The sequence below is a fragment of the Macrobrachium rosenbergii genome, chromosome 48 (genome assembly GCF_040412425.1).
Source record: "Macrobrachium rosenbergii isolate ZJJX-2024 chromosome 48, ASM4041242v1, whole genome shotgun sequence".
Classification (NCBI taxonomy): Eukaryota; Metazoa; Arthropoda; class Malacostraca; order Decapoda; family Palaemonidae; genus Macrobrachium; species Macrobrachium rosenbergii.
Window position 1 is genome coordinate 52,573,871 of NC_089788.1, and position 12,654 is coordinate 52,586,524.

Sequence of the window (12,654 nt, forward strand, 5' to 3'; positions counted from 1 at the left end):
ATAGCCAGACCCTGGAGGCCCCCGAAGAAGAAGAAGGGGCGGAAGATATCCAATTAACTAATCAGAGCCACAAGCTCTCCTTGGCACTCATGTCCCATTGGCACAGTGCCGCTTCCACCTCAGAGTGATCCTGGCACCTACCCAGAGAAGGTAGCCTGCATGATCTCTGTCCAAGTAGACTGACACCTAACACCCTAGGCATTTTTTATTACTAACCCTGTGACTAGCATCATCCAAAACTATCCAATACTCAAGCTGGTACACCCCCTGGTCACTTACCATAAGAAACCCTTCAGATTACTCATGTTCAAATTTATTGCGTGTATTATTTGTAAACATTGCGTAACCCATAATTAATTGCATTTAGTTAAGTCCCTGTCATTTAGTTAGTGCCAGAGCCATAGGATAGTAGGCTATGTCAAAGATTTACTATGTGCTCATTGCCTAGGAGTAGAGTTCCCCTGTCGTCAGAGACAACCAGTAGAAATTGTATATACCGTGTGTAGGTTACGCTCAGGTGTAGTAAGTAAGTTAGCCAGCCGAGTACCCCTCTTAGCAGTTAGGTAGGTCCATTTAGCTACTGCAGTGCAAAAGCACAATTCATGTAGGGACACTATAGTCTGTTTAACATTCTAAGATCACTGGGGTGGGGCCAGGAAAAGAATACAGCGGTGTCAAACGTCTCGTTATGATTAAAAGTTTTGCCTTGTTAGAGCCTGTTCAAGTGAAATAAAAAAAAAAAAATTTATTTACAGATAACATCGAAACATATTAGGCTTCACATATTTGCAGTACAAGCCTGATTTATCTTTATAAAAACACAGAGACATGGCATAATTTTTGGCCGCCGCTGCTAAACCTCAGTTTCCCTGACACGTGGTCAGCGAGAGCATTTATGGCCAACTCGATCTGAAACAATAACAACGGTGCTCACCTCAAGCAGCCAGTCACTGGACAGTATTGATAGCTCTTGAAGGGATAGCCAAAGCGGATCAAATCTCCCCACAGCCGACATCTTTACTCCCAGGTCAAATAAACTGTTTATAACATTTTAAAATATTTCATATTAAAGAAACAACAAGGGTGCATGTAATTAATGGTAATTTACTGTTCTCTCCTAAATGATAAGTAGCTTGTTTAACCTGCAGAGGCACTGAAAAAATAGTCATGTAACCATAAATAAATGCTAATATGGAATATGGACAATAATCAAATGGGTTGAAAAGCCATTCCTGCTGAACCACCCACACAAATTTTAAGTGTAATAGATTATTATTTCCAAAAAGCACACAAAGAACGGAAAATTATTAAGAACCAAAAATTACTTGTTGTTTCTTTAGGAAACCAAGTACATTAATGACAGATCTCAGGTAAAGCCATAAACAAGGGATTAGCCTCAAGGATGAGATTTAAAAGGATAAATAGATCTGGCAACGCTGTATTCTTTTCCCGGCCCGACCCTAGCGATCTTAGAATGTTGAACAGACTATAGCTGACTGGTCAGGACGAATAATTTACTTAGCCAAGACCTTCACGCCCGAAAGGGTGTGAATGCCTTTTCGAAGTGGGAGACCTTTCACGTATTTTTATTCCTCCCCTCTTAGCCAGCAGATAATAATTAGAATTTCTGAACAAAAACACTTCTCAGTTAACTGGTAGGCTCGATTTATTGGCGGGAAGGCAGGTTAGCGCCCTATTTTGAACTCAGGTAGGACAATAGCACCCCCTTTGCTGCCCCCCCCAAAATCGAGTGTTCAGTAGCTGATGACCATCCGTTAGTGTATAGGGGCGAAGCCAGGGTGTGAGGTAGACTAGGAACTTAACCTTCAAGTACCTAACCATAAGACCTACTTTCCTACACCCTTTTTGCTGGCTCTGTGACTATTTTGCAGATGACTGACCTCTGCCGATGGAAGCAAGCACCACCAGAGGAGCGTCTCGCCTGTCGTAAAGAACACATTCGGAATCCAGACCGCAATATGTAAAGTCGCATCCCTCTCCACTTCTTTTTTCTCTCCTGGAGAGGTTAAGAAGCAACAGATGGCCAATCCTGCATGTTGAGCACGAATAGCCACAGGCTTCAAGGTACGTCAGAAGCAATTAGTCCTCTAACCAGTCCTTTTCCTCTCAGTGAATTTCTCTTTTATTTTTTCGAATTTTCACTGTTCATTCTCCAAACCAACCCCCTTTGTTAAGGACCTACCGCCAAAGCAGCCCAAAATTCGCCCCATGACTTTTCCTAATTTAACTTAATTCAATTCAATGATCAGTAGTAGATTACTCCCTCCATAGTGTTACCAAGGGCTAATTAAATTTAATTAATCAACTCCTCCATGGTGAATCTTTTAGTAGTGAGAGAGAAACTTCTTTGTGTTCAATGCTAATCCTGGACATTTCTTCCAGGGTCCTCGCTACTGTCTGCTCAGTCGACCCAGCCTTGTGACTCAAATCATCTTAAAAGTACTGCCATTTCCAGTTCCTCGTTGGACAGGTCGGTATAGTTCTCGGCTAGCACTCTGCTAGGCCTGCGTTCGAGTCTCCGGCCGGCCAATGAAGAATTAGAGGAATTTATTTCTGGTGACAGAAATTCATTTCTCTGTACAATGTGGTTCGGATCCCACAATAAGCTGTAGGTCCGGTTGCTAGGTAACCAGTTGGTTCTTAGCCACATAAAATAAGTCTAATCCTTCAGGCCAGCCCTCTCTAGGAGAGCTGTTAATCAGCCCAGTGGTCTGGTTAAACAAAGGTATACTTAACTTTAACTGCCATTTCCAATAAACGCAAGAATTCCCTGGTCCGCAGTCTGGAACATTAATCTGTTTCCCCTTACATTGCATACAAGAAAGCCTAATCATTCAAGACGAAATTAATTCATCATACGCAGAGATTTGCCACGCATTGCCATTTTGCATTTTCCATTATCTGTGCTTAATTGCTGTATCATCAGCCTTTCAGATTACCTTCTTGATTGTTTTTTTTTTTTGTAAATAAATTCAGTTTAACATAACTAGATACTCATTTCACATGGCGACCTTCCAGTCCCTGATTAACTAATGGTAAAATCAAGGTAAGTTATCCAATTTCCCCTTCATTTTGTTACAGGCTGGTATTCTCTGTTGGACTTATGGCAGTAACTTAATAAAAAAACAAACCCTTGCATTCCTCCAACGAGCCCCAATCTGTAAAAATATAAACTTGACAATAATACAGTAAACTGTCTTATCATCCTAAGTCTGACCTGACATGCTTCCAGGGTAAGTAGCTAATACTAACCTTCCTCGAATACTGTATATCAAGTCCCTTCTCTAGCATCAGTCAGTTAACTTGAGGTAAGCCATGAGAGTAACAATACAGTATCATGGTCTATGGAGCATAAACATGATATTTTAATAATAAAATAAAGTTTGTTCATACTTACCTGGCAGATATATATATAGCTGTATTCTCCGAAGTCCGACAGAATTTAAAAAAACTCACGGCACACGCAGTGGGCCCAGGTGGTTAGTACCCATTCCCGCCGCTGGGAGGCGGGTATCAGGAACCATTCCCGTTTTCTATTCAGATTTTCTAGTGCCACTGTCTCCTGAGGGGAGGAGGGTGGGCACTATGATTATATATATCTGCCAGGTAAGTATGAACAAACTTTATTTTATTATTAAAATATCACTTTGTTCATGAGACTTACCTGTCAGATATATATATAGCTGAATCCCACCATTGGAGGTGGGAAGAGACAGAATAGGATTTAGGAAACAAAAATATGTAGGCGATTGACGCCTTGGTTCCTTACCTGTTAGCATAGCTGACTTCGTGATACTGTCACCCAAGCCTGCTTCTGCTTTACTCGAGTCTCCAGCAAGGTAGTGACCTATATAGCTGGTGAGTTCTAGATGATCTGTCCACGGGGGCGTGACCACAATGGGACTAGATCATAAGACCATACTGTGAGGGCAAAAGGAGCAACGACCAACCACCTGACCGAGCCTATCTAAGTAATAAAACTTAGTATAAGCTAAAGACTGGGATGTCCACCTCCGGTGGCTAACCCAACAACCATAAAAACACAAAATCAAGATTAAAAAATACTTCCTAACCTCTAAAGGATAGGAAGAGTATTGCTCTCTGCCCCCAAGCATGCAGAAACGTATGGTCCTAGCGAGTAGCAGTTTTCGTATGTCGTCTTCACGTCCCGCAAGAAATGTGAAGTGAACACCGAATCGCTTCGCTAGAAGGTGGTACCCAGAAGATCGCTAAGGGACATGTTCTTCTGGAAAGCCACCGAGGTCGCGATAGCTCTCACTAAGTGAGCCTTGACTTTCAGGAGTCTCATGTCGCTGTCTTGGCAGGTAGAATGAGCCTCCCTGAACGTACTTCTTAAAAAGAATGTCAGAGCATTCTTGGACATCGGAAAGTCCGGCCTTTGACAGAACACCACAAATTGTCCGACGGGCCTCTGCCTCCTTTCGTCCTATCTAAGAAGAAATTGAGAGCCCTGACAGGGCACAGGACTCTCTCTTATTCTTGCTCAAGAATTTCTGCTATATCCTTGATCTCAAAACTCTTGGGCCAAGGGTAGAAGGGTTCGTTCTTGGCGAGAAACATAGGGCTAAGGGAGCATAAGGCCTTATGCCCTCTAAAGTCTATGTGCTTGTTGATGGCTTGAATTTCACTAACTCTCTTCGTTGTCGCCAGAGCAGTTAGGAAAAAGCCTTCCTTGTCACATTCCTGGGCGATGCCGAATGAAGAGGCTCGAATGTAACCGACTTCAAAAATTCTAGGACGATATCCAGGTTCTAGGAAGGCGTCCACGGATGAGGTACCTTAGAAGTCTCAAAGGACCTCAAGAGATCGTGAAGATCCTTATTGTCGGTTAAGTCTAAAACTCTATGTCTGAAGACTGCCGAGAGCACATTTCAACGTCCTTTAATTGTCGAGACTGCTAGCTTTTCCTTCTCCCCAAGATGAAGAAGGAAGTCTGCTATCTAAGGCACAGAGATCGAGGTTGAGGAAAATCCCCTTGCTTCTGCACCCTTTCCTGAAATTGGCCCACTAAGATTGGTACACCAAATTGGAGGAAGGTCTCCTGGCGCCGGCGATAGCCCTTGCCACTGCTCATGAAAAACCCCTCACTCTCGCCAATTTCGTGATTGTCTGAACGCAGTCAGACTCAGAGTGGGGAGTTTTGTGGTACCTTTTGAAGTGGGGCTGTCTGAGCAGATCGGTTCTAAGGGGAAGCGCTCTTGGGAAGTCCACCAGGAAGGTCATGACCTCTGTGAACCACCCTGCCACTGGCCAAAAGGGGGCGATCAACATCATTGGCGTCCCTTCCGGCGCTGCGAACTTCCTGATGACCTCCCCCAGAATCTTGAAGGGAGGAAAGGCGTAAAGATCCAATCCCTTCCAATCCCAGACGAGGGCAACTACCGCTACCGCTCCTGGATCTAGTACGGGAGAGCAGTATAGAGGAAGCCTCCTTGTCCTGGATGTCGTGAAGAGATCCACCAAGGGACTTCCTCATAATCTCCACAGCTCCTGACACACCTCCTCATGAAGGGTCCACTCGGTCGGCGGAAGATGACGCTGCCGACTGAGAAGGTCCTCGTGGACATTCTCCACTCCTGCCACGAACCTCGTAAGGATCGTGATACCCCGAGCATGCGCCCAAAGCAGGAAATCCTACGCCAGGGCAAACAGGGACCGGGAGTGAGTTCCTCCCTGTTTCTTGAGGTATGCCAGGGCTGTGGTGTTGTCCGAGTTTACCTGTATCACTCGGCCTGAAGCTTGGCTCTCGAAGAAAAAGCAGGGCCAGCAGAATCGCCCTAAACTCTTTGAGATTGATGTGCCAGGACACCTGTTCCCTTCTCCAGGTGCCTGACACTTCCTTCCCCTAGTGTTGCTCTTCATCCCTCCTGGACGCGTGCCGGAAAACAACACTATATCGGGGCTCTGAAGGTGTAGAGAAAACCTCTTCTGCCAACTTTGAGGGGACAAGTCACCACCTCAGGAGATCCTTGACTGGGGAGAGATCCTCAGGGACTCCTTTAGATCCTCCTAGTTTATCTAGTTTTCCGCCAGGAAAAAACTGGAGGGATCTGAGATGCAGTCTTCCCAGGGAAACCAACTTCTCCAGCGAGGAAATGGTCCCCAGCAAACTCAACCATTCCCTCACCGGGCATGTTTCCTTCCCCAGGTAGGATGGGACTTTTCCAAAGCATTGCTGCCGTTCCTGGGACGGAAAAGCTTGAAAAGCCACTGAATCCATCTGAATCCCCAGAACACTATGGACTGCGTCGGGATCTGATGGGACTTGTCTACGTTTACTAAAAGTCCTAGGGACGTCAACTTCAAAGTCGATTTCAGGTCCTCCAGACACTTTGACTGCGAAGAGGCTGGAATGAGCCAATCGTCCAGGTAAAGCGAGATTCGTATGCCCGCTAAGTGAAGCCATCTCGCCACATTCTTCATGATGATCGTGAAGATTATAGGGGCTATGCTTATCCCGAAGCAAAGAGCTCTGAATTGGAACACTCGTCCCCGATACAAACCTCAGGAACTTCCTCGACTGGGGATGTATGGGGACGTGAAAGAAGGTGTCCCGAAGTTCCAGCGAGACAACCAATCTCCTGGTCTAAATGCTCCTAGAACAGACTAGGACGTCTCCATCGTGAACTTCCCCTTCGCCATGAAGCGGTTCAGTCCGCTGACATCTAGGACTGATCTCCATCCTTCCGAATGCTTCGGAACTAGAAACAGTCGGCAGAAAAATCCTGGGGAGTCCAACTCCAGGACTAGCTCCACAGCTTTTTTCTCGAGCATTTGCACTAATAACTCGAAAAGGGGCTGTTGCTTCTCTTGATGGTAGAAGGGCAACAAATCCCTGGGCGACATGCACAGATGTGGCGTGTCGAAAGGGGATCTTGCATCCTCTCGATAATTAGGAGGGACCAGGAGTCCGCCCCTCTTGCTCTCCAGGCTCCCGCAAACGAAAGAAGCCTGGCTCCTACAGGCGTCTGGAGGCGCTGCAGGTCACTTCTTGCCCCTAGGTTTAGGCGGGGCTCCGCCTCTGGAAAGACCTCTTCCTTGGGGAGAGGATCTATAGGAAGAAGCTCCTCTATGAAAGGGCTTCTGTTTCCTGGAGGTCTGACCGGACGACGACGACAAAGGGACTGCCGGGCGTTTGACGAGTGGGCCAAGAGATCTTGAGTGGCCTTCTCCTTCAAGCTGGCGGCGAGATCCTTGACCAAAGACAGGGGGGAGAGATGGCTCGACAACGGGGCGAACAGCAATTCTGCCCTCTGCGATGGAGAAACTGACTTAGTGTAAAGTTACAGTACAAGGCCCTCTTCTTCAAGAGGCCCATACAAAAGAGGGAAGCCAGTTCCTCCGAGTCATCCCTGACGGCCTTGTCCAAGCAGATCAAGACGCTGGACAGCTCCCTCAGGCTGATAGAGAAGGAACTTCTAATCTTAACGTCTAGAGTCCCCAAACACCAGTCCAGGAAATAAAAGACTTCCATGGGACGAAAAAGTCCCTTCAAATGGAGATCCGTCTCCGACAAAGTCCACGACACTTTGGTTGCAGATAGGAAGGACCTTCTAGGCGCGTCGACCAAGGTAGCGAAGACACCTGGGATGACGAAGGAACACTTGAGCCGACGTCCTCTCCGGTCTAGTACCACAAACCTGCCTTGTCGCAAAGCTTGGACGGAGGCAGGGTAAAAGAAGTCTTGCCTTGGGTCTTTCTTTCCTCAATCCAGGTGTTAACCTTCTTGAAGGCCTTCTTCGTCGCCAGAGACAAAGTCATCTTAACAAACCCCGACGCTCTCATCGTCTTGGACGAAGTTAACTGCAAAGGAGGAGAGAGAGGAGCCGAGGGTTTGAACTTGTCGCCAAACAAGACCTTGAGAAGACCGGCTAACACCTGGTAGACCGTAGACGAGGAAGTAGGAGGCTGCTCAAGGTCTGCAGGCTCCGACTCACAAGAGACTTCTCTCTCTTCAATGGAAGAAACCAGAGAGTCTCCCAAGTCCTTGGGAGAACGAAGACCTTGCGTTGCAACACGCAGAAGGGAGCTTCGATTCCCCGCAGTCTTTGATTGCTCTGAAGCGTCAAGTTGAACAACCAAAGAGGCGTCCTGATGAGCGTCCAGCCGAGCGTCCTGCACGGCAGCAAGAGGAGCGTCCTGACGAGCAGCTACAGAAGCATCCAGGATAGCTGCTTGCGGAGCGCCAGGCTGCAGCCGATCGCCACGATGGCGATCCAGCGAGCGGTCTTTGATTGCTCTGAAGAGTCACGACGAGCAACCAAAGAGAAGTCCTGATGAGCGTCCTGTCGAGTGTCCATCCGTCGTGCACAGCAGCGAGAGGGGCATCCTGACGAGCAGCTACAGAAGCGTCCAGGATAGCTGCTTGCGGAGTGTCACGCTGCAGCCGATGGAAAAGCGTCGAAACACTCAAAGAAGACGAAAATACGCCTTGAGAAAGAGGACGTGAAGCGTCCTCTTCTCTGAAGCTACTCTAAAGCGGGCGAGAGTCCTTCCGAGAGTTCCATCCCTTGCACGGGGAGGACGCCTCGAAGGACGAGAAGCAAACCTTCAGGATACGTGCACGAGCACGATCCTTGGCAGCCTGAGAAATGTCAACAGATCCTGCCGAAGGGACGCCAGATCGGTGGGAAGCCCCCGTAACCCTCTTGCGGCTTTCGACATGTCCATTCCCTGAGTCCTGGGAGTCCGACAGAGGTCCAGGCCTAGAAGCGTTATGGGGCCGATCTGAGAGGACGAGAAGCAGTCCTTCAGGATACGTGCACGTGCACGATCCTTGGCAGCCTGGGAAGCGTCAACAGGTCCTGCCCACTCCCAAAGTCCTGGGAGTCCGACAGAGGTCCAGGCCTAGAGGCATTATACGGCCGATCTGACGCCCCCTCCACTGCACTAGGGGGATCACAACACTTACTGCACTTTAAAGAGAAATCACTTTCGATTCCAGAGCACGGATGGTGTTTATAATTTGTAACATTCCAATTTTAGTAAAAGTACTGCCAAAGCAAGTACTTGACAAAATAAATTAGGCGAAAGTATCACCTTCCGCTCCAAATTGTTGTCTTAAATTTGGATCTAATTGCTTTCCCCCCGAGAAGCTCGGGTTTACAGGAGAGGAATAAATATCCTTACTCTACTAGCACTCCTGGAGGAAGACCTCCAGATCCTATCACGCTCCAACTTGCGGATATAGGTAACAAACACCTTCCAGCTTGCATCCGGCAAGTCTCACACTCCTTGCAGCGATCATTTAATATCCACCTCGTGCATACAGTGTGAGGATCTACTGAAGTCTTCGGTAGCCTCACCTTACACTCATTCGCACAACATACTCTGAAGCTAGCAGAACTAGATCCAGACATCATTCAAAGAGCAATCAAAATCCAATCCAAAAAAAAGTCCACAAAAGCGTATGCCAATTCACAATCCAATCACGATGCAGCCGTGATAAAAACCAAGTCAAATCGAATACTTAAGTGAAAAATAACGAGTTTACGAAATCCAAAGACGGAGTACTGAAAACAGATGTTGACAGTAACGGCGACAGAGAAAATCTGAATAGAAAACGGGAATGGTCCCTGATACCCGCCTCCCAGCGGCGGGAATGGGTACTAACCACCTGGCCCCACTGCGTGTGCCGTGAGTTTTTTGAAATTCTGTCGGACTTCAGAGAATACAGCTATATATATATCTGACAGGTAAGTCTCATGAACAAAATGTAAAACCATGAAAATACATCAAAGGGGGCAACTGCATGGTAGCAATAGTCCTAGCCTTATGACTGTAAAAAAAATTAGTACAAGATTTATTAGCAGCCACATAGCAAAACAAAAGAATGCGTGAAAACCATGAATGGAAAAGTGTAATGATGGCGAGTGAGTCATCCATGGCTAGAAAGGGAAATTCTCACAGGAGAGACACATCATCATTTAGGCATGTCCTATCTGTCAAGCCAAAATCTCGACCTTAATGTTTTCCATCCAGATGTTAAAAAAAATTACACTCATTACAATTAACAAACTAATATTTTACCTTTGACAACTTTTTCATAATCATTTGGCCACAACGGATCATATTCATTGATAAACTTCCATTCGGGATCACTGGAACCAACATAACCAGAACCTCCTGAGTTACTTCGACTATATTCCTGTTAAAAAATGAGAAAATATTAAACTCATGCATATAATAGTCTGGATACTGCAATAACATCCTGTACAAATATATACAAATTTAATATTTTAAACTAAATTTTGTGTTACCTTGTAAGCAAAGCAGTGGTACAAAAATGGAATCAACTGCTGAAGGTCAGCAAAGCAGAGTAAAGCAATTCAAAATTGGTGTTAGCTTTTTTAGTATTATTATTATTATTATTATTATTATTATTATTATTATTATTATTATTATTATTAAGTATATAAAACCTATTCATATGGAACAAATCCACAGGGGACATTGACTTGAAATTCAAGCTTCCAAAGAATATGGTGTTCATTAGGAAGAAGTAAGAGGAAGTAAAGGGAAATACGGAAAGATGAAATACCACTTATTAAAAAAGAAAAATAAATTAATAAATAGATAAATAGATAAAAATGTATCAAAATCCAAGAAGAATGGTATTAGGGAAGTATTGCAATGCATTTTTGCTTGAACTTCCAAAGTTCCAATTCCACAACACCCTTTGGACGGCTGTTCCAGTCCAGTGGTGTGAGGAATAAAGGACCTCTGGAACTGAGAAGTTCGACAGCATGGCACATTTACTGCATATTGGTGCTGCTGTTCAGCAAATCTGGTTGCTCTGGCAGATAAAGGGGATCAGGGATCACTTGTGAATGTGAAAAATTTCTGATGAAATACAACTTATGAAAAAGTGACAAACAAGAGACCATCCATTGATGGTCCAAGTCATAACTGCTACTATTTGGGAACAGAAACCTACCACCATGAACCACTCTTTGTAAAAGAGATAAATCTCTGGCAGAAGCAGACATCCACACCAGAGAACAGTATTCCAGTAAAGGAAGTACAAATGACCTAAAACATGTTTTAATGATTTTATCACTGTTATATGGGAAATCTGTACGAGATTGGCTAATCAACAGTGTTTTTGTTTTACTACAGTTCACCCTCATAACCCACCGATTACACCATTCCCTGATCTGGTCCATGTCCCTTGAGCTTGAGATACAGTACCTGAAAAATGTTGGCTTAGTTTTCAGTAACTTCAAAAGGATCACCAACTACAATATCATTTAATTTTAAAATGGGTAAAGGAGAAAGGACAAACTTGCCACAAAGTTTTCTACTCTCTCAAAACAGTTCTCACTGGTTTTAGAATTGATCCCAATATTGTAATACTGCCATGACTCTTAATTTGTAAAAAATACTTTTGCTGATTGGCAAAAGCACATTAACATATCCTGCTCTCAGAGGAGCAACTGTTTTCTTATACAGGGTATTCTGTATTTTTTTTCTAGCAACCTTTCTGAGAACACCGTCCATTTTATTCCACCACTGAGATGCAGGTCCATGAGTTTTCTTTTAGTTTTTGATATAGCATCATGAACAAATTTCAAGGTTCAGTTAAAAATGATGAGATTCAATAAATGAGTTCAAAAATTCAAATTCTCTGCCCAGGAAACACCCTGACAGCAGTTTGCACTTGTTTCTGTCACTTCAGCATTCCATTTAGGAGAAAATTAAGTGTATTTTGAACATATTTCAAGTGACGTGACAAGTGGTTGCTGCCATTCAAATAATCACATATTGATCAAACAAAATCTAAGTGGATACTGGGAGAGCAGAAAGCGAAGTCTAAGCATACACATGAATATCATATTATTATGAAAGTCACTGAGGCATCATGAGACCAAGTCTCTAGATTATTGTTAATAATTTCTATAATTTTCCCTTCTGAATCCAATAAATCATCATCACTACCCAAGGAAGATCAGGAGAACTGAAATTGCAAAGCAGTAAGAATGGAGTGAAAAGCTGGATTACTAAGATGTGAATATCATTTCAATAAAGCCACACCTGGGAGGAAGACATAGGGAGCAAATGGTCAATGGTTATTTCAGATTATATATTGACAGCTACAGCTTGAAGAGAAATATTCAGGTTTAAGATAGAATGATGCACAGATTCCTGTAAAAAAATTTCAGCACTACCATAGGAATGGGTGAAATATTGCATAATATAAGCCTTGATTGAAAGGATAATTGGCAACCATGGTCTCCTGTAAGCAAACAATTCTTGGATTATAATCATTTAACATAACCTTGAACTATTCTGCTCTAGCTCTCAGGCCCTTACAGTTCCATTAAAAAATGTCTGACTTGAATTTAAAACATTACATATATGCATTTTTTGACAGACATACTAGCTCAGAAAAAGTAGTATGATGGCTTAAACTTGTTCACCTTAGGAGGAAGAGAATCTGGTACTTGCTTCAGTGGCACAAGGAATTTTGAGGTCTCTAGTTATGAGAGGTTGAGGTAATTGATGATTTTGGTCATCTTGAGGAATGGGTGTTGAGGGGACACTCGGGCATTCAGCAAGCACAGCAAAGAATAGTGATATCTCAAAGGGTTTAGTATCTCTAGGCAAGACAGC

The 12,654-nt window shown here is 44.4% G+C and overlaps 1 protein-coding gene across 3 annotated transcripts in view; it reads right to left on the bottom strand.

The window, feature by feature from the left end:
- The window catches only part of Spf45 (splicing factor 45), a 164,004-nt gene that overhangs the window by 115,951 nt on the left and 35,399 nt on the right, over positions 1–12,654 (bottom strand). For all 3 annotated transcript variants that reach the window (XM_067091746.1, XM_067091744.1, XM_067091745.1), the window contains one exon: positions 10,072–10,189. In XM_067091746.1, coding sequence (XP_066947847.1) covers positions 10,072–10,189 — 118 coding nt within the window. The remainder of the gene's footprint in view (positions 1–10,071; positions 10,190–12,654) is intronic.